Raw genomic sequence first — 27,723 nt, forward strand, 5'->3', positions numbered from 1 at the left:
TCCTTAAGCAACTGCCTTCGGCTCAGGTCCTGATCCCAGGGCCCCGGGATGGACCCCTCCATCAGGCTCCCTGCTCTGTGGGGAGTCTGCTTCTCTCTCCCTAACCCTCTGCCCCTCCCCCTGCTCATGCTCACACTTGCTCTCTTTCTCAAGTAAATAAATAAAATTTAAAAAGTATATATGAGCCAGGAACCCAAGAGATTCACTTTGTTTAACTCAAAACCTGATTATGAAGTTAAAACTACTTTCTTAAGATATTATTTACCTTTTTCACTCTAATTCTCTCATGAGTAAATGCTGTAGTTTTCAAGAAGCTACATGAAGTGGTGTGATAACGTTATCACCCTGACAGCTAACAATGTGTGCTTGTACTACTCTTGTAACTCAAAAAAAGTTGTTTTCATTTCTAACATGATAAATACTGATAGATAAAACTCACAGAAACTCTTTCGGTCTTCAATAACCTTTAAGAGTTATAAAGGGATCTTAAGAAAAAAATATTTAAGAATTTTTGCAGTTTTCAAATTAAGCTCATACACTAATTTTTAAGAGCAGAAAAAGAACTGTAAAAGACAATTTTGAACAAATGATCTAGCATATTCAAGAAATTATTCTTATAGGAAATATAATGTACTGAATTAAAGTTTAATAAAAAGACATAACACACTAAATTAAATAACAAGTTTAAAAAATAACAGTGTTAAGAGAATTTAAAGAATCTTAGTAAGCAGAAACTCTGAAAATACGAGCAACTGGCTTACAAAAGTTAGCAATAAGAAATGTGTAATTCTTTAGTCTAAGTACTACTTTAAAAAATTAAGGGGACCACTTCACAGCAGTCAGAATGGCTAAAATTAACAAGTCATGGAAACAACAATTGTTGGAAAGGATGTGGAGAGACCGGTACTTTCTCACAGTGCTGGTGGAAATGCAAACTGGTGCAGCTACTCTGGAAAACAATGTAAGATACTTCAAAAAGGTAAAAATAGAGCTACCCTATGACCCAGAAATTGCACTACTGGGTATTTACCCCACAGGTAAAATGTAGGTGATCTGAGGAGGAATCTGCACCCCAATGTTTATAGTAGCAATGTCCACAATAGCCAAACTATGGAAAGAGCCCCAATGTCCATCGAGAGATGAAAGGATAAAGAAGATGTGGTACACACACACACACACACACACACACACACACACAGGAATATTACTCAGCCATTAAAAAAGCAGAGGGGGCGCCCAGGTGGCTCAGTCGGTTAAGCTACTGCTTTCCGCGAGGGTCATGATCCCGGGTTCCTGGGATCAAGCCCCACATCAGGATCCTTGCTCAGTGGGAGCCTGCTTCTCCCTCCCTCTCTCTGCCTGCTGCTCCCCCTGTTGTGCGTTCACACATGTGCGTGCTCTCTGTCAAATAAATAATTAAATAATTTTTTTAAAAATGAAATCTTGCCATCTGCAAAGACATGGATGGAACTAGAGGATATTAGGCTAAGCAGAATAAGTCAATCAGAACAAGATAATTTTATGATCTCACTCATTTGTGGAATTAAGAAACAAAGAGAGGAACATAGGGGAAGGGAGCAAAAAATAAAACAAGATGAAACCAGAGAGGGAGACAAACCATAAGAGACATCTTAATTACAGGAAACAAACTGAGGGTGGCTGGAGAGGAGGGAGTAGGAAACAGGGTCACTGGGTGATAGGCATTAAGGAAGGCATTACAATGTAATGAGCACTGGGTGTTATATACAACTGACGAATCACTGAACTCTACCTCTGAAATTAATAATATACCATATGTTAATTAATGGAATTAAAATTTTAAAAAACAAAATAAAGTAAAATAAATAAACTGATTAAGGGGAAGCCTTGACACTTTTGCAGACTAATCCAAAACCACATCTCACAGTCTTTTTTTTTTTTGCAATCAACGATGAACAGTAAACAGGATTTTTTTCTTCAACAAAAATAAACAGAACCCTAACTAAACAAAGTTTCTAAGATAATCAAATAGTTGCTTAAAGAAAGAAAAGGCAGTTTTAAAAAATAATTTCTTTAGCATACTTAACACACATACTTAAGAAAAAGAAAAATTATTTAGAAAAAGAAATGTACCTGAAAATGGCAGGGTTGCAGACATGCTTTGGATCCAATGCTTCTCCCTGTATAAATTCATAGCATAGTCCATTATTGAAGGTACAGTAGAGTTGTGGTGCACAGCCATGAGCCTGCAACACTCGGAAACTCTTCACTTCCTCATCTCGATCAACTAACAACTCAGTCTTATTGCCATAAATTCGCACCAGGACTACATCCTCCATTGTATTACTCACATAACAGCCAATAAGTTTATTTGTGATTCCATCTGTGAAAAGCTGCCAAAAAAAAAAAAAGAAAGAAAGAAAGAAAAGGAAAGGAAAAATGAGGGGAAAAGCAATTATTTAATGAATGAAACAGCAGATAAGTTAAAATAATTAATTACTAATTTAAAGTATCTACTTTTTAACATAAAAAACTTTTAAATACAATTTTATCTAACATGTCTATAATTTTAATTCTAGATATAAAGATAAAGGAATGCTGTAATTCCTATAACATTATATCTTTCTTGATCCAAAATTGTTAATTATTCAATCTCCAGTGCTTCCACACAATGTTTTGATACCTACTATATCTCCAAGTATGCTTGTACTGCAATCATTGCAAATGTGTACATATACAAGTATCCCTTTCAACACACACACAATTTCTCCTATGTCTAATAAATTCGAAAGTCTCTGAAGACAGAGACACTGCTCTCCTCCAGCATGGCATATAACATATAAAAGGTATTTAATAATGCTTACAAGTGTAATATACAAATATAAATCTACCATAAGTTACATATTGTGGTAAATCTCCAACTTCTAAAATTTAATTTTAAATGTTAATTTTAAGAGTTACTTAATACAACATGCATTAGAAATTGTTTTTAAGCATTCAGGTTCTAATTCAAACTTGAATGCTATGGCTAAAAATGCACAACCCTAATTAGAGGAAGTGAGAGGTTAACTAGAGATTTCTACATTATTTTCTAAAAGGGACTTTTGGGACTTTTCAAGAGCTAAAGTCAAAAATTTCAAGTTCTTTTTTTTATCTGAGCACAAATGGTACCTTTAAAAAGCAAACAGATGATCAGCAGTATTAGTTCAAATCCACTAAAAAATTGAAACTTTCATTTTCCTCTGATACTAAAATTAATTTTTCTATTTGCTCAATTATAAGCTAAAGCTTTTGGAGGCTCTCGGGTAGAATGAAGGGACAAGAGATAAAAGTGTAACCAAGAGTTAACAACATTTTTTTCCCAAGAAAATTGGCAAAAAGCAAAAGGAAAAAGGGCCAAATGAATATATATTTACCTAATGCCTGAGAAAGAATATAAATGTTTCTCTTTCAAAAAGACTATTGTAATGATAAATGACACAGGAAAAGGCTTTACATCTTCAGATGAAAATTTTAAAGGTATTTCTTAAGGTAATACTAGTTACTAGTTTTTATATAAATTTTTTTATTGTATACAAGACTTGACTATTATCCTTACCCAATGTAGGTTAATTGTATGAGCTAATGCAAAGAGACTTATTTTAAATATTTACTTTTTCGGGTATGCAGAGAGATACAAGTATCCCTTTCAACCTAGATTTCACAAAAATAGTATATAGCATTGACAAGAAGCATATTCACTTAAATTAAATGTTAATCAATTTATTAAAAACTGTGTTGAAAAGCATGTTGTTTATTACAAAGCCGTATCACTTTACACAAGTTATTCCGTAACTTTTTCAGATGTCATGTACAGATAAAATATTTCAATTTACTGTAACAAAGATTGAGAAACTAATCCTAATATTCTCTATTGTACAACAGTCACATACTTCCAGTGAAATGACAGTCACAATAAATTCTTTAGAGTAAAAAACAAATACATGAACACTAAAACTTCGCATCTATAAAAATATTTTATGTATAAATAAGAGATAAAAACTCCTGCAAAGATATTCAACAAAACTTTAGGAAAATTAAATCTTGTTTTTTTTTTGTTTTCTTGTTTCTCTAATTTAAACTTTTTTTTTTTTTTTTTTTGGCTTATGTATGTTTTCTCACTTTCTTTTTCCTGCAACGAAGCCCAAAAGGGAGGAACTGACCAGGCCTACACAGTATGGCCTTGTGGTTCTGCTGAACATAAATAATTTTACATAACACCAACATCAGATGAGGCCACTCTGACCACAATGGACCAAGACAAAAACAAAGCCACTTTGTAATCATGTCTGAACACAGACAAAATTTAAAAAATTTTCAAGACACAAAAATGACTAAATATCCCCCTATTGGGGTTAATATGAATGACTGCTGTTCCTTTTCCAGCCACAGCTTTGGCCCTGCTTCATTCCTTCAGTCTTCTAGGTAAGATTAAGATATCGGTCACAGACTCGGCCCACTTCCTGACAGCTCCCAATCCAGAGGAAAGCCTGCTTCCTTGAACACTCTCCCAAATCAGCAAACCCAAATTCTACATTAAGTCCCTTCTAACACCTACTTACTAAGAGCCCTACCATTCTGAGTGATACACATTCTCTCTTAAACCCAACTTGTTCACCTATCAGTGTGTTCCTGATGGTCCGTCACTGGCTTTAGAGATGTATGGATAAATGATTTTTGCCCTTGGATGGTTCCCACCTCATATATACACCTATAAGAAATTCAGTGTGCTGAACCTTCTGAAACATACAACAAAATACACTCGGTATTAATTAGATACATACAGTGTACTAGATATATACTAAAAATATAAAGTTTAGGGGAGCCTGGGTGACTGAGTCGATTAAGCATCTGCCCTTAGCTCAGGTCATGATCTCAGGGTCCTGGGATAGAGCCCCAAGTCGGGTTCTCTGCTCAGTGGAGCATCTGCTACTCCTGCTGTCCTCCCCCACTTTCCCCTGCTCGTGCTCGCGCTCTCTCTCTCTCTCTCCCTCAAATAAATAAAATCTTAAGGAAAAAAAATGTAAAATTTCATCTCAATGGAGGTGGGACAAAACTAACACAAATTGCACAGAGCTCCTTTTCTCAAGAATTATCCTATACTGTTTATCATGTATTTAGGATAGTACTAGCTCAGAGGAGGAGCTACAAAGCAAGACATGAGCTTTTCTAGCTGTGTTATCTATAAGCTGAGTAACCCTGGGCAAGTCACTTACCCCCTATGTGCTTCATTCTTACATATAATATTAACATACTGGAATCTATTTCACAGCATTATTTGGATTAATGAATTAATTAATATACATAAAAGCATTTAGAGCAGTGACTGGCACACACTAAGATCTTAACATGTATGTAGAGAACTACATTTTTCACATTTTAACAAAAAAACAGCAAAATAATTCACAATAAAAGAATGAATTAAGATAAAACCTATGTTACAGATTTATAGATTAGCCCTAGGCTCTTAAGCTACACTGGTCCCACATAGCATACCTTAAAAGCAAGACCCAAGAGTCTCAAACTATTCCCAAATAACTACAAAAACTATTCAGTGCCTAAGAAGGTAAAAATTCACAATGTCTGACATTCAATTAAAGATATCCAGGCATATAAAAAAGGAAGAAAAATATAATCCATAATGAGAGGGAAAATCAATTAACTGAAACCAACCAGAACTGATGTTAGGATCAGCAGATGCTACGATCAGCAGACATTAAAACAAGTATGTTCTGCATTCTATAACAAAAACTTATGCAGAAACACTGAATATAAAAAGACAAAAGTCAAGCTTCTCAAGAAGTCTAAGGAGAAAAATACACTAGATGTATTTTTTTTTTCACTAGATGTATTTAACAGTAAGTTAGATACTGCCCCCCAAAAAAGCAAACTTGGAAAGAGAGCAATAGAAACTATCCAAAACAAAACACAGGCGGAAAATTAGCTAAATGAGAGAATAAGTGAGCATGAGTGAATAAGCAAAGTATCCATGAGCAGAGAGAATCTGTATCCCCTAGAAGAGGAAAGGAGAAACAATATTTTTTTAAATGGCCAAAATTTACCCAAATTTGATGAAAAACTATAAGCTCAAAGATCCTAGAAACTCAATTAAGCCTGAACCCAAGAAATATAAAGAAAATGATACCAACACACCTCACAATGAAATTGTTTAAAACCAAAGATGAATCATCTAATGGTGACAGTACCTATTCATCTTACTTTCCATCTACTCAGGCAAATTTCAGAGAGCCATCCTTGAACCCTCTCCCTCCATCCCCCACATAAATAGATAATTCTTGAAACCTAGATGTAATTCTTAAAACCTGTTTCTGGGGTGCCTGGGTAGCTCTCCCTGCTCAGCGGGGAGTCTGCTTCTCCTTCTCTCTCTACCTCTGTGCACATGCACACGTGCTCTCTCTCTCTCAAACAGATAAAATTAAAAAAAAAAAAAAAAAAAAAACTTCTGTTTCTTGGGATGGCTGGGTTAAGAGTCTGCCTTTGCCTCAGGTCATGATCTCAGTATCGGGTTCCCTGCTCAGTGAGGAGTCTGCTTCCTCTCTGCCCTTTCCCCCTACTTGTGCACACACCTCTCCCTCTCTTCCTCACTCTCTCTCTCAAATAAATTCTTAACAAAATAAATAAATAAATAAATAAATAAATAAATAGAAATACGAACATGATAAATCGGAATCTTCAAATGGCCCCACACTGCTCCAAGGATAATTTCAAGCTCCTTAGGGCACACAAGTTCCTTGATACCTCTGCCCTCAAGTTATCTAGCAATCTGCCCCACAATTTCACTCTTCTTTATTCTTCACTTCACCGTCTAACCTCTTCTAAAGTTCTAACATGAGGAGCATTTGGGTGACTCAGTTAAGTGTCTGCCTTCAGCTCAGGTCATGATTTCCTACACTGGGCTCCCTGATCAGTGGGGAGACTGCTTCTCCCTCTCCCTGCTCCCCCCACTCATCTCTCTTTCACTCTTTCTCTCTCCCTTTCTCAGAATCTTAAAAAAATAAAACAAAACAAAATAAAATAAAATTCCAACACAAAAGAGGCACCTGGGTAACTCAGGTGGTTAAGCATTTTACTCTTGATTTTGGCTTAGGTCATAATCTCGGGGTTCTACTATAAGCTCCTCTGAGATTTGGAACAAATTGAAAGAAGGAAAAATGAAAGTTAAAAACAAGAATATTTGACAAATAGGTCAAACAAAAAAAAATGATTATTTTGTGAGAAAACTCTGTAAGTAGTTACACTAAATGTGAAAGAACTAAATCCAATTAAAACACTACGTGTGAAAAATATATATTTATATATGCTTCTTTTATAAAAGACATGCAAAAGAAAGTTGATGTAGTTATACCATATTAAACAAAATAGATCTTAGCAATATGTTCTGAGAGATAAAGGGACATTTTATAATAATGAAAGAACGAACCATTAAGAAGATGTAACAATTCTAGATGTGTATTCATCCAATAACACAGCTTCAAATATATTTAGTAAAACTGACAAATTATTTCATAACTGCTTGAATCTTCTTTTTTAAAAGACTTTATTTATTTATTTGACAGACAGAGATCACAAGTAGGCAGAGAAAGTGAGGGGGGGGGGGGGAGCAGGCTCCCTGATGAGCAGAAAGCCCGATGCGGGGCTTGATCCCAGAACCTTGGGATCACGACCTGAGCCGAAGGCAGAGGCTTTAACCCACTGAGCCACCCAGGCGCCCCATAACTGTTTGAATCTTGGGCACAGTTCTCAAGAGCTGATTTTTTAAAAACAGGAAAAAAATCATTATGTACACAAGTGATCTCAACAACAGAATTAAAAATCTAACTTACCTGACATACACAGAATGATGTATCCAACTATACACATACTTTTCAAGCCTACACTAAATATTACCAAAATTGACTACAGGCTTGATTATAAACAAGCCTCAACAAACACCAAAGATTAAATCATTCAGAGTACTTTCTCAAACTACAAGAGAATATGTACTGGACATCAATACCACAAACTGCACATAAACTTATACACCCCAAATAGATTAAGATAGTAAATTTTATGTTGTTTTTCACCATGGTAAAGAAAAAGACTTTAAAATTCTCCCACTCATTTGAAATGAAGCCATAATGGATGTAAGCAATCTATGGAATGAAGGAGAAAAAGATAATTAGAAAACATTCTGAACTGAATGATAATAAAGACATTTCAAAACTTGTGGGTACCTGAAGGGTCACGTAAAAGAAAATATAAAAATAAAAAAGGCAGAAAATTAGTGATCTAAGCTTCCAGCTCAAGAAACTAGAAAAAGAACAGGCAATTAATCTTAAAAAGATAAAAGAAAAAGTTAGAAAGAAAACAAAGGGGAAAATTATCAATAAAACAGAAAAACTCAACAATCAAAAATTGTTCTTTTTAAAGATGATGTTGATTACTTCTGAGCAAAACTATCAAGGAAAAAAAAAAAAGACCACAAACTATCAGTAAGATACCAAAACATGCCAAGGGCATTACAAGAAAATTATAAAGACCACTCTTCTCACGAACATAGTTGCAAAATCTTAATCAAAATATTATTTACGGGGGCACCGGGCTGGCTCAGTCAGAAGTGCATGAGACTCTTGATCTCCAAGGTGGTGAGTTCAAGCCCCAAGGCAGGTGTAGAGATTACTTAAATAAAAACTTAAAAATATATATTAATAACTAATACAATATTTTAAAAAAGAACATCAGAACCAAATAGGACTTACTCTATGAAAGCAAAGGTTTTTAACATTCTAATTTTTTTTTTTAAATCTATGTTATTCTGCTGAATAACGAAAAGTGGAGGCAAATCATGCAACCCTCATTAGATGCAAAAGAAGCACATGATAAAACTCAATGCTCATCTATGATGAAAACATTTGCAAACTAAGAATAAAATGAAAACTCAGAATCCCTAGCTGGCTCAGTCCATAGAGCATGGGACTCTTGATCTGGGGGTTCTGAGTTCGAGCCCTACACTGGGTACAAAGGTCACTTAAAAATGCATACATACCTAAGTTAAAAGAGGCAACTTCCTTAATATGACAGAGTAGCCAAAGAAAACCTACATACATCATACCTCATAATAAATTGTTCTAAGTGTTCTCCCTGAGACTGGGAACCAGATAAAGATGCCCACTATCACCTTGTATTTCAACACTGTGCTGGACATCCTGGCCAGTGCAGTAAGGCAAAAATAATAATAATAATAATAATAATAATAATAATAGAATAGGAATAGGAAAGGGAAAAACAAAACTGTCATTATTTGCAGAGAGAAAAAATGCAAAAAGCATACATATTAAACATTAGTTAATGTCTGAAAAATTCAATACAGGGGCGCCTGGGTGGCTCAGTGGGTTAAAGCCTCTGCCTTTGGCTTGGGTCATGATTCCAGGTCCTGGGATCGAGTCCCACATCAGGCTCTCCGCTTGGCAGGGAGCCTGCTTCCTCCTCGCTCTCTCTGCCTGCCTCTCTGCCTACTTGTGATCTGTCTGTCAAATAAAAAAATAAAATTTTTAAAAAAAGAAAAATTCAATACAGAACAATCAACTGAATTTCTATATACCGACAATCCATTTTTTTAAAAATTAACCTTTTATAATATCAAAAAAACATCAAATTCCTGGGCAGGAGATCAAATGAAACATGCAATATCAAATATCACTACACTGAAAACTTCAAAAGTCTGAGAGAAGGGTGCCTGGCTGGCTCAGCCTGTAAGACATGCAACTCTTGATCTTGAGGACATGAGTTCGAGTCCCACAATGGGAATAGAGTTTACTTTAAGAAAAAGTTTGAGAGAAATAAAAGGACTAAATAAATGGAATATACTTTGTTTATGGATTTTAAGACAATATTATTAATGATTTTACTTCTCAAATATCTATAGATTCCACAAAGTATCAAACTGTCATCCAGTTTCTTTCGTGAAAACTGAAAAGCTAAGTGTGCAATTTATATGGCAATTTATAAAGTCAAGAACAGGGGTGCCTGGGTGGCTCAGTCTGTTAAAGCCTCTGCCTTCAGCTCAGGTCATGATCCCAGGGTACTGGGATTGAACCCCACATCGAGCTCTCTGCTCTCTGCTTGGCAGGAAGCCTGTTTCCCTTCCTCTCTCCCCACCTGCCTCTTTGCCTACTTGTGATCTCTGTCTGTCAAATTAATAAATAAAATCTTAAAAAAAAAAAAAGTCAAGAACAGTCATAGCAATTTTAAAGAACAAAGTCAGAATCCTATACCAAGGACTATGGTAATTATATCACATACCAATACCCATAGCATTTCATCAGGTTCTATGCTTAATGATGTATGCTTTTTATTATCACTTATCAACAAACAGATTTTTATTAGAAAGCATTAATGTAATATTTAGATCAGGAAGAACATACTTTCATAGTAATCTTCTCATAGTATTCTCAGAGAAAATTCCCCAAAGCTTTATGGTTTTTAAAGCTAAAAAGAATTATACAGGTCCTCTGGCACTTCTCTAACTTCTACCTTAGTATTTTTTCTCATTTTTTTTTTAAAGATTTTATTTTTGCGAGAGAGAGAATGAGAGAGAGAGAGAGCATTCACATGAGTCAGGGGGAGGGGCAGAGGGAGAGGCCAGCTCCCCACTGAGTGGGGAACCTGACTGGAGACTCCATCCCAGGATCCTGGGATCATGACCAAGCCAAAAGCAGACACTTAACCAGCTGAATCATCCACCTTAGTAATTTAGAGAGGAGATACAGATATGAATATATACAGATGGTTCCCAACTTACAATGGATGGCCTAATTTACAATTTTCCAACTTTACAATGCTGTAAAAGCAATATGCATTCAGTAGAAACCATACTTTGAATCTGAATTTAGGGCTGGCAACATGCAATATGATCCTCTCCCATGATGATGGGCAGCAGTAGCTGCAACTCTCAATCAACATGATCAAGAGAGTAAACAACTGATACACTTACAGCCATTCTGTACCCATACAACCATTCTATTTTTCACTTACAGTATTCAATAAATTACATAGAATTTTCAACACTATTATAAAATAGTCTTTGTATTAGATGATTTTGCCCAACTGTAGGCAAGTATCACTGTTTGGGCACATTTAAGATAGGCTAGGTAGGCTAGGCTAGGGAAACCCTGGTGGCTCAGTGGGTTAAGCCTCTACCTTCGGCTCAGGTCATGGTCTCAGGGTCCTGGGATCCAGCCCTACATTGGGCTCTCTGCTCAGCACGGAGCCTGCTTCCCCCTCTCCCTGTGCCTGCCTCTCCACTTACTTGTGATCTCTGTCAAATAAATAAATAAAATCTTAAAAAAAAAAAAAAAAAAAAAGATAAGCCAGGCTATACTAACGATGTGCAGTAGGTCATGTGTGTAAAATGCATTTTTGATTTAGGATATTTTTTACTTACACTAGTATTAGGACGTAACTACAACCTAAGCCAAAGGATATGAAATGAAATTAAATTTCTCAGCCTAATGCATGTATTCTCAACACAGATCACCACCAAAGGAGCAAAAAAAAAAATCTTAGGTATTAAAATAGTTTGTGGATCACCAAAACTCAACCCTGACAAAATCCTATTCTTTGGTGCATAATTTCTGCTAGGTAGAAAAAAAAATTTTTTTAATTAATTTAAACTTTCTGTTTAGAGAGTAATTATTAAAAGGGTTGAGAAACAATGGCCTAGAACATAGACATATTCAATAAATGTTTGCTTATGCAGAGACTGATTGTAAAATACCTTGGAAATGATCAATTTATGGAATGAGAACACTATGGCCTAGATAAGTTCCCTTATTTTTTTTTTTTAAGATTTTATTTATTTATTCAACAGACAGAGATCACAAGTAGGCAGAGAGGCAGGCAGAGAGAGAGGTGGAAGCAGGCGCCCTGCTGAGCAGAGAGCCCGATGTCAGGGCTCAATCTCAGCTCCATCTCAGGACCCTGGGATCATAACCTGAGCTGAAGGCAGAGGCATTAACCCACTGAGCCACCCAGTACCCCAGTAAGTTCCCTTATTTATCCAAAGTTATACAATGGCAGAACAGGTTAAAAAGCTGGTATCGTGACTCTTAATCTGCTTCAAGGATATCAATCAAGTTCACTACCATGATCCTAGACTCACTGTAATATTGCTAAAACATTATTTGGGGAAAAATATAAAGAAGCGATTAGAGGATGATAAATTCCTGATGCCAGCTGTTTGCCAAATCACCCACAGTATTAAACAGTAGGCATGCTGCCATCTGTTACAGGAGGTAAAAGTAAATGAAACCTAGCAATGACAGACCTAACCCCAGGAGTTTAGTCACTGAATCCACAGTAAGATGCAAAATGAGAAATTGGCTAAATACACAATTCCCTGGCTATTGTTAGCACAGTACCTAGACAGAAAACTAAAGACATGGGGTGCCTGGGTGGCTCAGTGGGTTAAGCCTCTGCCTTCAGCTCAGATCATGATCCCAGGGTCCTGGGATCAAGTCCCGCATCGAGCTCTCTGCTCTGCAGGGAGCATGCTTCTGCCTCTCTCTCTCTGCCTGCCTCTCTGCCTACTTGTGATCTCTGTCTATTAAATAAATAAATAAAATATTTAAAAAAAAGGAAAACTAAAGGCACTTTTACGGTGGATTGTGACGTTACACAGACCCAGATTCCAACTGGTCCAATGCAACATCAAGATGCTAACCTCAAAACCAACACAAAAAAGAAAAATCATGCTGAATAGTAGAATTTAGAGCTGCTTACCAAAATGATTCAGGTGGCAAGGAGACAAAATCAGGTAACTACTGAAACCACGGCATATAGTGTAAAAGTCTCATTCAGTGGCTCAAGCTAGCTCCCTAAAAAAACTGTATTACTATGGCCCATAAAGATTGTTAAGTAAGAAGGAGTCTATGGTTTGAAGACCCTGGCATGTTTGCATTAATGCAGGACCCACACCTCACTAATGATCGTTCTTAATGGCAGTGACTAACCCAAACAAGAGTGCTAGTCAGGTACAATGAATCAAAGTGGCTAGAAAGTTTGTTTATCCTGAGAAGAGGAACAGTCCTGTCCTTCACATGCAAAATGGAATAGTCCAGATAAAGTAGCTGATATGTTAAACATGCAGGCCATACTAGAAACTTGCCTTATTAGGTTTATTCCTAGGTATCTTATGGTTTTGGGTGCAATTGTAAATGGGATTGACTCCTTAATTTCTCTTTCTTCTGTCTTGTTGTTGGTGTAGAGAAATGCAACTGATTTCTGTGCATTGATTTTATATCCTGACACTTTACTGAATTCCTGAACAAGTTCTAGCAGATTTGGAGTGGAGTCTTTTGGGTTTTCCACATATAGTATCATATCATCTGCAAAGAGTGATAGTTTGACTTCTTTGCCTATCTGGATGCCTTTAATTTCCTTTTGTTGTCTGATTGCTGAGGACTAGACTTGCTTTATAGTGACCAAGATATTCAACCACTTAATATGTCCCACCCCAAGTCTTGGTGAATGAATACTGTGATAAAGTTTGCTCCTACTACATGGGTCCCCCATATACCTTTACTGTTACCAAGACAAGAAACTATTCAGGATATTGGATCAGATTTGCTGTCTCAAGCTCTCTGTCATGGGTCTTAGGAATTAATACCAAGAAAATTAGAATGCCTCACTAGCAAGTGGAAAAGATAAGGGAACTGGCAAATCTACTTGCCCCAACAGAATGTCAGTTTTCCGTGGTATCAAAAAAGCAGATAAATAAAGCAGATATCAATGAGGATGAAGCAAAAGTTTTTAATCAAACATTATCAGAGACTTGGTGGACTGACAGGAGCTGCTACTAGTCTCCCAGCATTGTAGGGCCCCTAACAAATTCACTCTATTTACTCTAGTTTGGGAGACCTCAAAAAACCAGAACACGAAGAAAATACAAAGATGATAATAAGAGTGTGCCATCAATGTGGGGCACACTCTTATTCAAGATCTTAATCAAGATGAAAAAAGACTATGAAGGTAGGATCCTGACCCTCAGTAGCCAGGGATCCAAGACCAATGCACATATGTGGGTAAAATGGCCTAGAGTTGGAGAGAAGAAATCTTTTTGAGATTCCTTAATATGGAAGCCGAGTGCATTGAATCTAACACCTACATGAAAGATTCTAAAAGAACCAACAATTAAAACTAGAGATATGGGGATGCTACTGTTGATGGGAACCTTTGGATGCAAATTAAGTGTTGAACAGATATTATATGAGGTAGTTTTGTCTCCTCTGCCAGAATGTATTACTAAATAGATTATTTTTATACAAATGCTTCCGTTATTTACTATTGTAAAACAGATGACACATAAATTCACCCTTCAGTCTGGACTTATTGACCATATCAATTAGAAACTTACAGAATTGCCCAAACCTACCATGGATTCTATTTACAGCAATATAGAATACCTGGTGGGCAAAAAGAGTTGATAGCTTTAATGATACCTTAGAAGCTAAATAACTATCAATAAACTTGAAGATCATCTTAAGACCCCCAAAAGATTAATCCACTCCTTTCAGTATGTGGCACTGTCCTGCAACTACAAACCCTGAGATGATAAAAATTTTAAACTCTACTGAGCCACTATGAAACTTCTTTAGTCCTAAGGATGATTTAAGATACCAAGGAGGGAACCTGTTTTGACATGTATTTATGGCCTAGAATTTAAATGAATAAACTCTCAGGCCAAGTAAATAATAAAGATAACCTACAATTAAGATAATGATTACTAAACAAACCATAAAGCCTAGAAAGGTAAAAATTAATACATATCAGTTAGAAGAAACCACCAGATTCCATCATCTTCCAAAACAACAAAATTAAAAAGAATCTAATAAATAATACCATTTTCGTGTCTCCCTTTGGCAAAAATTTTTTAATTTGGTTATCAGGGATTGGATAAGGTATAAGGAAAAAGATACTCTCCAACACTGTGTTAAGGAGTATAAATTAACACACCTTTCATGACAATTAGCAATATTAAAGTGAGAAACAGCCTGATATTTATGTGTCAACTTGGATTGGCTATTAATACCCAGTTACTCAAACACTAATTTAGATGCAGCTGTTAAAGTATTTTGTAGATGCACTTAACATCCACTATTAGTTACATGGGTGGGCCTCATCCAATCACTTTAAGGAATGTAAAGGTAAAATAAGTTTTAAGTGTCCCTGAAGAAATTCTGCCTTAAGGGGGCCTAGGTGGCTCAGTGGGTTAAGCCTCTGCCTTCTGCCCAGGTCATGATCTCAAGGTCCTGGGATGAGCCCTGCATCAGCCCCTCTGCTCAGCAGGGAGCCTGCTACGCCCTCTCTCTCTGCCTGCCTCTCAGCCTACTTGTGATCTCTGTTAAACAAATAAACAAAATCTTTAAAAAAAAAAAAAAAAGTAAAGAAAGAAAGAAATTCTTTGTAGCCTTAAGACTACAACCATCAGGGTGCCTGTGTGGTTCAGACAATTAAGCATCTGACTCTTGGTTTGGGCTCAGGAAACAGTCTCATGGGTGGTGGGGCTGAGCCCCACATCAGGCTCTGCACTGGACCTCCATGCCCAGCAGGGAGTCTGCTTGAAGATTCTCTTCCTCTGACCCTCCCCTGACTTAAGTTCCCCCCCTTCCTCCCCACCCCATCCCACCCCACCGCACCCCCCCCCACCCCTGCGCACGTGCGCACACACACAGGCTTCCCCTCTCTCTCAAATAAATAAATCTTAAAAAAAAAAAAAAGACTACAGAATCAACTTCTAAGTTTCTAGCCTATTACCCTGCACTACAATTCAGACTTAATCAGCCTCTACAACTGGTATAAGCCAATTCTTTGAAATAAAGCCCAGATACAACAACCATAACTGGCAGCTTTCACCCTTTTAATTCCACTAATAAGGTTTAAGGGTGCCTAGAAGGTTCCATCAGAGGAGCATGTGACTCTTGATCTTAGGAATGTGATTTCCAGTCCCATATTGGGTATAGAAATTACTTTAAATAAATAAACTTAAAAAAGAAGAATTTACTCTGAGGACACATTTAGAAAAGCTTTCCAAAATATACATATAAAAGCAGTTTATACAATACTATTTTTAATCTGCAAAAAATAAAGACAATTCAGTTGTTTTGAAAATATGGGTGGGGGCACCTGGGTGGCTCAGCGGTTAAGCCTCTGCCTTCAGCTTAGGTTATGATCCCAGGGTCCTGGAATCAAGCCCTGCATTAGGCTCTCTGCTCAGCAGGGAGCCTGTTCCCCCCCCCCCCACTTCTCTCTCTGCCTGCCTCTCTGCCTACCTATGATTTCTCTCTGTCAAATAAATTAAAAAAAATCTTAAAAAAAAAATATGGGTGGCTCAGTCAGTTGAGCCTCTAACTCTCAGTTTCCACTCAGGTCATGATCTCAGGATCATGAGATCGAGCCCCACATCAGGCTCCATGCCCAGAAGAGAGTCTGCTTGAGATTCTCCCTCTCCCTCAGCCCCTCCCCCGACTTGAGCAAGCATGCGTGCAATGTGTGCACAGGCTCTCTCTTTCAAATAAATAAACCCTTAAAAAAATATATGGGCGGGACGCCTGGGTAGTAGCTCAGTCGGCTAAGCATCTATCTTCGGCTCAGGTCATGATCTCTGGGTCCTTGGATGAAGTCCCGCACCAGGATCCCTGATCAGCCGGGAGTCCGCTTCCTCTCTCTCTCTGCCCCTCCTCCTCACTTATGCTCACTCTCTCTCAAATAAATAAATAAAATCTTTAAAAATATATATATACATGGGGCAGACTACATATACTGACAAAAGAGAATGTCTAAGATACATTATTTTAAAATGCAAAATACAGAATAACTTTGTTGTGTATACAAAAGAAATATAATTATATTTACTGATATTTATTAACACATGTAGGTATGTGCTGTAATAAATCTCTATCTGCTAATTTTTTAGAAATTCAAAAACTGTTCACCAAATTGCTGTGAGGAGAATGAGTGACTTGGAAGTTGAAAGAGTTAAACTTTTTACTTTTCATCTTACAGCCTTGTATATGTTTTAAATATTCTGTTCAAAAGAACATATATTATTTATGGGTTTTTTAAGTGTTTTTTAAATAAAGTCAACAGGTTTAGATAGGCTATGAACCGTTCTAATTTTCGACTTAATACTCTCCAGAATTTTTTAAATTTTAATAATTAATTCACATGATGTTTAACATAACCAAATACTATGTTTACAGCTATCAAACACTAAAGTCAGTAACACACCAACACAGGAAAGTGAAAGAAAGGCAGCATGAAAAAAAGGAATACAAAACTGTACATATGGTATGATAATAACTATGTAAAATATATATGGAAAAAATAGATAATAAAAGAACAGTTGATTTTTTAAATGAAAAATGGATAGGAAATGGTTTTTCTTCCTAGTCAGTTTCAATATTATGGTATCTTTTTTAGTAAAACTAAATTATTTCATGTTCATGTCCCTTGTGAAAGGAAAAACCCTTAATATATTATTTTCTCATACTACTGACTTGCAAAAAAAATGACTAATTCAAAATGGTCTATTAGTTTAAAAAAAAAAAAAAAACAGAAAAACTGCTATTGTTACTACCACTAGAGGGAGGGAGAGATTAGGACCAGGAAGGAAAATGGGAAATATTCTGGGTTGCTGATATTTTCTTTGCTAGGGTTTGGGTTACACAGTATTTATTTTACAAAAAAAAATTTATGTTTCATGTATTTTCCTGTATGTTTGTTCTAACAATTTTTAAAAGCGTGATAAAAATGTATTTATGGCTCATCTGTTATATCAAAGGGCAAAGTAACTCCTGAGAAGACAAAATCATGAAAAATAACCTGATTCCTTAAACATGGGTCTTCCATTATTTCACCATCAGAAAAAAAAAAAAAAAAAAAAAACAGAAAACAATAACAACAAAACAACAACAAAAAGCTTGGGCTTCCCTTTTCCCTCACCTGCAAGCAATTAACTCCTGCATATTTATATTCTAAAATATCAAATCTGTCCTTTATTTTCATCTCCAAAGCCACCGTCCTAATTTGGATTGCAGCACCTCTTGTCTGGACTAATATAACAGTCTCTCCTAGGCAAACATTTTTTAATGTGATATTCAGACCAAAATATATATTTATCATCTAATTCAGTACATACTTTCATATGAAACTAAAACAAGCTTCACCAATCAGTCCTTACCTTATTATATGCAAGACTCTCAGATCTACCCTATCACATCCTATTTTAACTCATCTTTTTAAACTGTAGTGGTTTCAACCTACTATATTGATTTTAACATCCAATTAGTGTGGGGTAACCACCAGTTCAAAACCAATGTCCTAAGCAATCACATTCAAAACATCTCATTCAAAACATTCAACTACTGCTGCCTGCAATACAGCCTGCCACTGCTCTAAAAAATACACAATATTAACTCATCTGCTTAAAAATATTAACTGGCTTCCCATTATATCCTAGATAATAAAATATCACCTCCTTAATGAAGCACAAAACCTTCATATGTAACACCTCAGTTTCTCAAAAATCAGTCCCACTTCTTTTCTGGTTTATACTCCATTCTGCCCAAAATACTTATGGCCTCGCTATGTTTTTTTTCCCCTCACAATCTAACTTTATGAACGTATTTTTCATTGACCAGAAATGCTCCCCCACTCCATCTGACCATATCTTTCCTTCAAAACTCCGCTCAGGTATCCCTTCCTCTATGAAGCCTCCCCTCCTACATCTTCCCATGCCTACCTTCTGTTATGGTTAGTTGTACAGAAGAATGCTACTTAAAATAAGCATCATACCTGCTACAAAAAATATGTATCAGGGGCACCTGGGTGGCTCAGTAAGTTAAGTATCAGGCTCTTGACTGTGGCTCAGGTCAAGGTCTCAGGGTGTGACATCAAGCCCTGCATCCGGCTCCTTGCTCATCCAGAGTCTGCTTTTCTCTCTCTCCCCCCATCCCCTCTTCACTTGCCCTTGCTCATGCTCTCCCTCTCTAAAATAAAAAATAAATCTTTTAAAATAAATAAATACATATATGTCAGAATTACTGAATTTTAGGAGTTTACAACTGCTTCTGATCAATTATTTCACTTACAAATGGAGGGGTTTGCTGAGGGAGATGGGAGGTGGCAGGAGGCACATAATACTAAAATATACTACATATAACTTTATGTATTTCATTTCTCAGGATATTCTACTATTAGTAGTAAAATAGTAAAAACTGATGCTGATAGTAAAATTACTATTAGCATTAAAGCAATATTAGAGTAGTAGCAAAATCCTATTATTTCCTGCTAGTCTACTATTTCCAAGATTTAAAACTTGCCAAAGGTTACAAATAGCTGGTATCGGGATTCAAAAACCATCTTCTTTCCACCACATTGTGCTGAAGCCCCAAAAAGCTCAAGTTATTTGCTTAGACCAAGTCACACAGCCATTAATACTTAAAAATGAACTAGTGTGTGAGGCTTCTAACTTTTTAGTCACATCTCAGTAAAAGACACAGGAGCTTATTATATCTTTGGGGAGCCTAGCTAGCTCAACTGGTAGAGCATCAACTGTTGCTGTCAAGGTCATGAGTTCAAGTCCCACACTGGGTATAGAGATTACTTAAAAAATATGTATTTATATATGTGTATGTATACATCTTTGATAGCAGCCTATCAAACATACACCTCTCTTAGCTATATTCAACAAAGTTTTCGGGGCTACCACCCATCAAATATTTTATTATTATTAAACACTGAAATCAAAAAGAAGAGGAATAACAAATGGAAAACTGGACATGAGCGCTAATATTAAAAGCTGTGTTGAATAAAAACTATGACCCCTTATATTTATCTACAGGATTCAAGATTCCTATAAATATCATATCCTTTTGGCACACTTAATACATTACTTAAACCTACGTAAGACTTTTCAGAGACTTCTATCACTTAAAGTAAGGAACAAACTGTTTTTGTTTTGTTTTTGAAAGATTTATTTATTTATATATTTGAGAGACTGTGTGCCACAAGCCAGGGTAGGTGGGGGAGCAGGCACAAGAGGGAAGCAGTGTGTGCAGAGGGAGAGTAAGAGAATCTCAAGCAGACTCCACATGGAATGGAGCCTGGAGCCGGAGATCATGACCCAAGCTGAAATCAAGAGTCAGACGCTCAACCTACTGAGCAACCCAGGCACCCACAAACTCATATTTCTTAAAACAGGGAAAAAGGGTACCTGGGTGACTCAGTTGTTAGGCATCTGCCCTTGGCTCTGGTCATGATCCCAAGGTCCTGAGACTGAGCCCCACATCAGGCTCCCTGCTCCTCAGGAAGCCTGCTTCTCCCTCTCCCACTTCCCCTGCTTGTGTTCCTGCTCTCTGCCTGTCAAATAAATAAATAAAATCTTTAAAAAAAAAAAAAAAACCCACCTGAAACTAAGGTAACCTTGTGGGCCAACTATACTTTAAAAAGGGGTGTGAGGGGATTATTAAGTTACAACACTAAAGGAGATATAGTTTAAAAAGAACTATATATATTTTGGGTTTGATTCTTCATTTAAAATATTATTAAAGAGCTACCTGGGTGGCTCAGTTGCTTGAACCTCTGCCTTTGGCTCTGGTCATAATCTCAGGGTCCTGGGATTAAGCCCCTCATCAGGTTCCTTACTCTTCAGGGAGCCTACTTCTTCCTCTATCCCTGCTTGCATGTGTGCATGCACACTCTCTCATCAAATAAAATCTTTTTTAATAAATAAAATATTATCAAATATCAAATATCAATATTAAAATAAGAGGGATTCTAGATTTATTAATAGGATATTTTAGTGACTATCTCCAACACAGCTGAATAAAGAGAAGGTAGAGGGTATGAAAACTGCTATGCAGCTACATAACCAAACACAAATACTGGTTTCCGAGATAGCATATGTATGCTTAAAAAATAAAGGAATATCAAAGCTATGCATCCAGAAACATGAAGAAACTTGTAGTACAGCAAAAATAGTAATGATTTTTTAACGTTCTTCTGTAGTCTCTGCACATGAATATGAATGTTCATTCCAAAAACACTACATTGTGATTGTTTTCTCTTCCCTCTTAGACTAGGAATTTCAATAAATTATGAAACAAAAAGCACTCTGACTGGTACAGTTGTTTCTGATCTAGTCTGCCTACTCTAAGTAGGATACACTCCAAAAAGCTTACCACCCCTTTTATACTTTATTTTTTTCAATCTTGTGTGAATAGGAAAACCAAAAAATTAACTTGTTAAAATCCCATCTAAAAAGAGATACAGCATTCCATGTGTCTATAAGTTTTGAGCAAAGATTGGGCCCTGTATCATTCTGACTGCATCAAAGTCTTTTTTGCTTGCTTCTGGATTTTCCAGTATGTTCTGAATAGTTCAGCTCAGACATAATCACCAGGTAAAATAAGTACTACTACACTAAGCTTCTAAGGTATGTTTAAAGCAAATTTTAAGTACATAATCTCTGAAAAAAATGGCTACATACCAGTATTAATCTGTTGAATATATGATACATACTTCCCCTTCTGAAATGTTAAGTATTATCTTTATACTTCAAAGGAAATAAAAGCAAATCTCAAAAGAAATATTCCCACTGAGAATTACAAAAGAAATCCTGAAGCATCATAAAGAAGAGTTTGAATGACAGAATATGGGAGTCAGATTTTCTCAAGTTGAGAAACCAACAATGAATGACCCCCAATTCAGAATAACAGCTGTCAGCTTCTAGATCAAAAGCATTGTTTGCATAGGGAAGGATTATATTTCTAACCTATAATCATCCTTAGAGCAAAATAAATGGTAGTATTTACCTTCACTGAAAAATAATTATTTTACAAATTTGGATTTGTATGAATCCAAAGGCCTTCAAGTCAAAAGCTGTTGCATAATAAAAGGTAAGACTCAATCACAAATACTTTCTGACAATCAAAAAGTTTGACATTACCAAATTTTGTCCCTTTTTTACCTATATCATGGCTTTATTTCACTGAGTTTCACTTCTAAATAAGTAAATAAATATCTACCTAATACAGTTGTTTGTAGAATTTTTTTTTTTAAAGATTTTATTTATGTATTTGACAGAGAGAGATCACAAGTAGACAGAGAGGCAGGCAGAGAGAGAGAGGAGGAAGCAGGCTCCCTGCCAAGCAGAGAGCCCGATGCGGGGCTCGATCCCAGGACCCTGAGATCATGACCTGAGCCGAAGGCAGCGGCTTAACCCACTGAGCCACCCAGGCGCCCCTTGTTTGTAGAATTAAATGATAAAATAATATACATGACCTAACTCACAACCTGCAACACTGGTACCTAAGGGTAGCTATTATACCTGTTCTACAGACAAATACACCATCAATGGAAACACAAGTCTTCAAAGCTTCAAATTTTAAAGTCTCTACTTAAAAAAAAGTAGCATAGTCTGCCAGGACCAAAGTTTCCCAGGAAGCAGCACTGCCTTTAGTTAGCATCTGTTTAATTTTAATTGACTTCCAGAATATAAATCATTTTAATAAATACAAAACTTTTCTGTAGTAAGAGTTAATGAATAATAAACCAAAGCTCAGAGTTTCAATTGGGAAGTTTCAAGTAATTTAACTTTCTTAGCCATACTATTTTTTCAAATTACACATGAGAATCATTCTGGATTCACTATGTCCTGTTTAGTTAGCTAATACTCCCTTAAAACTTCAAAATTTTTGTCTAACAATTTTTTTTCCTAGAACATGTGAGTCCTTTCAATATGCTCAAAACTCTTCTAGGCAACAAGAACCGAAACTAACACTTCTGAAAGCCCAAGTGTCAGGAACTGTTCTGGGCCCTAGAGCACTATTCATGTTTTATTCATCTTTGTATAGGTGACTACTTTAGCAAAGAATCTGAGATACTATTAATTCAATAACACTGCTGAATAAATTAGTCAACAAAATAAAGCAGATAATTTGGCTACTTCTTACATTACTGCTCAGATGTGAAACAAACCCCAAATATCTCAGCCTTCAAAATTACTGACTTTATTTAGAGTATGCAAGGAAAATGGAGGTTCACTGTCGTACACCCTGAAACTCTGAAAGTTAAAATATTCAAAATAAATATCATCTATACTAAATCATAACTTATTAGAAATAAGGTATTAGAAAACACCTAGATCCATAAGGATTTTTTTTCTCCCAATTTTTATTCTACGAATACAAAGGCACACTGATTGACCTAACATCAAATAGGGTTAATTTTACTAATACGAATAAAAAAATTCAGAAATATCGATTCAAATAAAAGATGTGGAATGCCACACAAGAAGCCAATCGAGTGAAGCATGGCCATGGTTATGACTTTGAAATCGAGTACTCTCGCCCATCCGAGGATTTAGGATACAACGCAGGGTGAGACATCAATGGGAGTAAACCGCCGGGGAGGGGGAGGGGCGGGAAGGGAAAGGAAAGGATCACCAAGGATTCATTCCTACATTATGTGTGGCAGGCGAGAAGGGACCTAGGGCCGACTGAAGAGGACCCCTTGCAGGGGGAATGGAAAAGGTTCCTCTGCAGTTAGAAGGAACCGGAGAGTGGGAGGAGGGGCAACCATCAACAGGAATTTTCCCGGGGTGAATGGATGCGTCACTGACGTAGCTGCTTCCAGAAAGAAAATCTGCCCTAGGGACAACCTCTATCAGCAATTGTGAAGGAAGGGGGAGTGACCTTCGCAGGTCTGACGAAGGAAGCACAGGGCCCCTTGCTCAAGGGCTCCCGTCGGGTCTGCCCCATCATCCGGGAACTGAAGGGACTGAGCGCCCCCGCCCCCCCCACCACCGGCCGAGTCCAGGTTGGGAGAGACCCCCGGCGAAGATGAGGGCGTTACCTGCAGGGTCACCTCCTGAGGGTCCCAGTGCGGCCGCAGGTGCTGCAGGAGGCTGAGGGCGCCCTCCCGGCAGCGCTGCTCCTCCTGATCCTGAACCGTGACGTCCAACTTGGGCACCTCCGGGGAGCCGTGCGGAACGTGGATGTAATTGGCCATGGCCCAGGCGACGGCAGAGACTACCACCACGACGACGGCGACGGCGACCACGAGCACGGCGGGCGCCGACAGGCTGGTGGACCCTTCCGTCCCGGGGCGCCCTCGCAGGAGGGCTAGGGGCGCTCCAACGGACGGCCGAGCGGTAGGAGAACGGGGGGACACGGCACTCTCGCCGACCCGGGTCTGGACAGCGGCTGAGCTGAGCAGAGCAGAGGATGTTCACGGGAAGAATTCCGCTCGTCTGCGCTCCACCGCCAGCCACCGCGGAGCATGCCGGGACTGGCCTGACGCTGGCGTCATGCGCGGGGCGGGGCCTCCTTCTGCGTCACCGGCTGACGCCGGCTCTCCAACGCCAGCACAATGGGCTGGCTGCCGGGAGTCTGGGGGCTCTTGGTCCTAACAACAGCCCGCCGGGCGTGCTGCTAGTCTGAGAACGCAGGCTCCCCAGGAGGCCCGAGCCTGAGCTCCGATAGGACCCGCAGGGCAGTGAAGCCTTAGCTCAGCTGATCAGGAGCGTTTGGGGGCTAGGTCGTTTTGGGAAGCGAGGGGCCTGTCCTGAGATAACCCCCGGAAAAGTCTCTGAATTTGGCTTGAGGATGGACGAGGGGGGAGGTACTGGATCGGGGCCCCGATCACGGAGCTGCCCTGTACTGGCGACTGCACAGCTGAGTGGGCAACCACATTCCCATCAGCTGTATACTGAGATCACGGTATTTGGGGCAAATGTAATTCAGATATTTGTGTAACACAACGACAGCACTTCAGGATTTATTTTTAAGGCCAAATGTTTGACCATACTGAGAATTATTCAGAGCCAGGAAAAACAGGTTGTAGTCTAGAATGAAGATGAAAGGGAAGGAAAGAAAAATAGTTTGGAGACTCAGCACTGCAGTGGCTCCCTGCCTGTTTCAGGGTATCCCTACATGGACCTTAAAATAGCTACCTTAAAGATTTGTAGCTTACAAGTTTTATAATAGCTATTTCCACTGTTAACATAATACTGGAAACTGGATAATCCACAAGGAATGTACTGGGGCCTCCTAATTTCCTTTATGATTTAGGAAAATGGTTTGAGATGTGACTTATTAATCTGTCTTCCCTGAAATACTTAGGACATGGTGAATATCTTTATTAGTGGCCAATTAAATCACTAACTCAGCGTAACTAACATTCAAATTCTTAAATGCCTCCTGAACATGCGTTCTGATTGTTCAAAATGAACATAGTTTTGTAAATCATAAAATAAATAGCTCACTATCAATGAGAGTAAACTCATAAACTAAAAAGAAGAGCAAGAAGGGCACCTGCCTGGCTCCGTTGGTTAAGCTTCCAACTCCTGATTTTGGATAAGGTCAAGAATTCAGGGTAGTAAGATGGAGCCCCGCAGGGAATCTGCTTGAAATTCTCTCCCTCTCCCCATCCTTCCCACCACATGTAGGTGTGCTCTCTCTCTCTCTCTCTCTAAAATAAATCAATTTCAGGGCCCCTGGGTGGCTCAGTCAGTTAAGTGTCTCCTTTGACTCAGGTCATGATTTCAGAGTCCTAGGACTGAGCCTCACCTTCAGCTCCCTGCTAAGCAGGGAGTCAGCTTCTCCGTCTCCCTATGCCCCTCTCTCTGCTCATGCTCTCTCACTCTCTGTCTCCTCTCAAATAAAATCTTTTAAAAAGGAAGAAGAAGAAATAGAGTTATATTACAGCAAGGAACTTGAATCAACATTTTCTAGACTTTGGCTTTTTTTTTTTTAAATCATGTACTTTAAAAAACATACATTCCTTCCAATTTGGAGAGAAATAATACACTAATGCTTTCACATTTCAGATACTATCTCTTGTATTTTTGTACAATTTGTATTTTATACTAAACAAACAGTTGACGTTTCAAAAATTTAAAAATTGTATTTTGAATTGTGAAATAATTTAATAACAAATTATTAAAAAAAATACTTTGAGGGGCATCTGGCTAGCTGAGTCAGTAGAGCATGTGACTCTTGATCCGGGGGTTTTGATTTGACCCCCTTATAGGATATAGAGATTACTTAAAATTAATTCTGGAAGATTAAAAACTTTAATGTTATAAGCAAACCTTTACATAAAAGGGGTGTCTGGGTAGCTTAGTTGGTTGGGGGTCTAATCCTTGATTTAGGTTCAGGTCATGATTTTGGCGGCAGCAGATTGAGCCCTGGGTCAGCGTCCACAGTCAGCGGGAAGTCTGCTTCTCTCCTTCTCCCTCTCCCTCTGCCCCTGCCCCAGCTATACAAATGCAAGAACTTGCATTCTCTCTCTCTCTCAAATAAATACATTAATCTTTAAAATACATAAGAAATGTCTATTCTTATCAACTTGATCTATATGTTCAATGCAGTTCCAGTCCAAATCCCAACAAGTTATTTTTGTGCATATTGACAAACTGTAAAGTTTATGTGGAGAGGAAAGAGACCCAGATTGGCCAATGAAATACTGAAGAAGAACAAAGTCAGAAGACAGACACTACCCATGTTCAAGACTTACTATAAAGCTACAGTGATTAAGACAGTGAAGTATTAGCAAAGAATAGACAAATCAGTGTAACCCAATAAGCAATGCAAAAAAAGATTCATATAAATATAGTTAACTAATCTTTGAAAAAGCATAAGGCAATTCAATGGAGAAAGGATAATTTTTTCAATAAATAGTGCTGGAAGGACTTGATGTCCACATACACGAAAAGAGGAATCTAGACATAGACTTTATATCTTTCCCAAAATTAACTCAAAATGGATTATATACCTAAGTGCAAAAAACAAACCTATTAAATTCTTAAGACAAAACATAGGGGAAAATCTAAGTGACCTTGGGTTTGGCAATGGCTTTTTAGATACAACATCAAAAACATAACCCATGAAAGGAAAAATGGTGAGTGGGACTTCATTAAAATTGAAAACTTTTGCTCTGTGAAGAACAGTTAAGAAAATGAAAAGCGGGGCGCCTGGGTGATTCAGTGGGTTAAAGCCTCTGCCTTCAGCTCAGGTCATGATCCCAGGGTCCTAGGATCGAGCCCCGCATTGGGTTCTCTGCTCAGCAGGGAGCCTGCTTCCCTTCCCCTCTCTCTCTCTCTCTGTGCCTGACTCTCTATAAAAAAAAAAAAAAAAAAAAAAAAAAAAAAAAAAAAGAGAGAGAGAGAGAGAGAAAAGCCAAACTACATGACTGGAAGAAAATATTTTCAAAACACATATATGATAAAAGACTTGTGCCCAAAATACACAAAGAACTCTTAACAATAGGGGAAAAAAAACAATTTCAAAATGGGCAAAGGAGGCAGTGTCTGGGTGGCTCAGTCGACTAACCATCAGACTCTCAGTTTTGGCTCAGATCATCATCTCAGGGTTGTGAGATTGAGCCCCATGTTGAGCCTACTTAAGATTCTCTCTCTCCCTCTCCCTCTGCCCCACTCCCCAAGTACTCTCTCTCCCTTCCTCTTTCTCTCAAATAAATAAATCTTTAAAAAAAAAAAGAAAGAAAGAAAGAAAAGAAAAGAAAAGAAAAAGACCTGAGCTAAGATCGAGTCAGAAGCTTAACTGATTGAGCCACCCAGTTAACACAGGACAGATACGTTTTTTGTAATATAATAGTCTATGTAATATAATCAAAAAAGAACTA

At 37.7% G+C, this 27,723-nt stretch overlaps 1 protein-coding gene across 2 annotated transcripts in view; it reads right to left on the minus strand.

Annotated features, from left to right (window-relative positions):
* The window catches only part of ETNK1 (ethanolamine kinase 1), a 67,179-nt gene extending 42,797 nt beyond the window's left edge, over positions 1–24,382 (minus strand). Inside the window, exons 1-2 of one of the 2 annotated variants that reach the window (XM_082740495.1) lie at positions 23,932–24,382; positions 2,113–2,372 (exon numbers count right to left, since the gene is read on the minus strand). In XM_082740495.1, the coding sequence (XP_082596621.1) occupies positions 2,113–2,372; positions 23,932–24,087 (416 nt within the window). In that variant the 5' untranslated portion in view covers positions 24,088–24,382. The remainder of the gene's footprint in view (positions 1–2,112; positions 2,373–23,931) is intronic. The other variant, XM_082740496.1, reaches the window with a different exon arrangement.
* Between the last annotated feature and the right edge of the window lie 3,341 nt (positions 24,383–27,723).

The sequence above is a fragment of the Mustela nivalis genome, assembly GCF_964662115.1.
Source record: "Mustela nivalis genome assembly, chromosome: 7".
In the NCBI taxonomy this organism is placed as follows: domain Eukaryota; kingdom Metazoa; phylum Chordata; class Mammalia; order Carnivora; family Mustelidae; genus Mustela; species Mustela nivalis.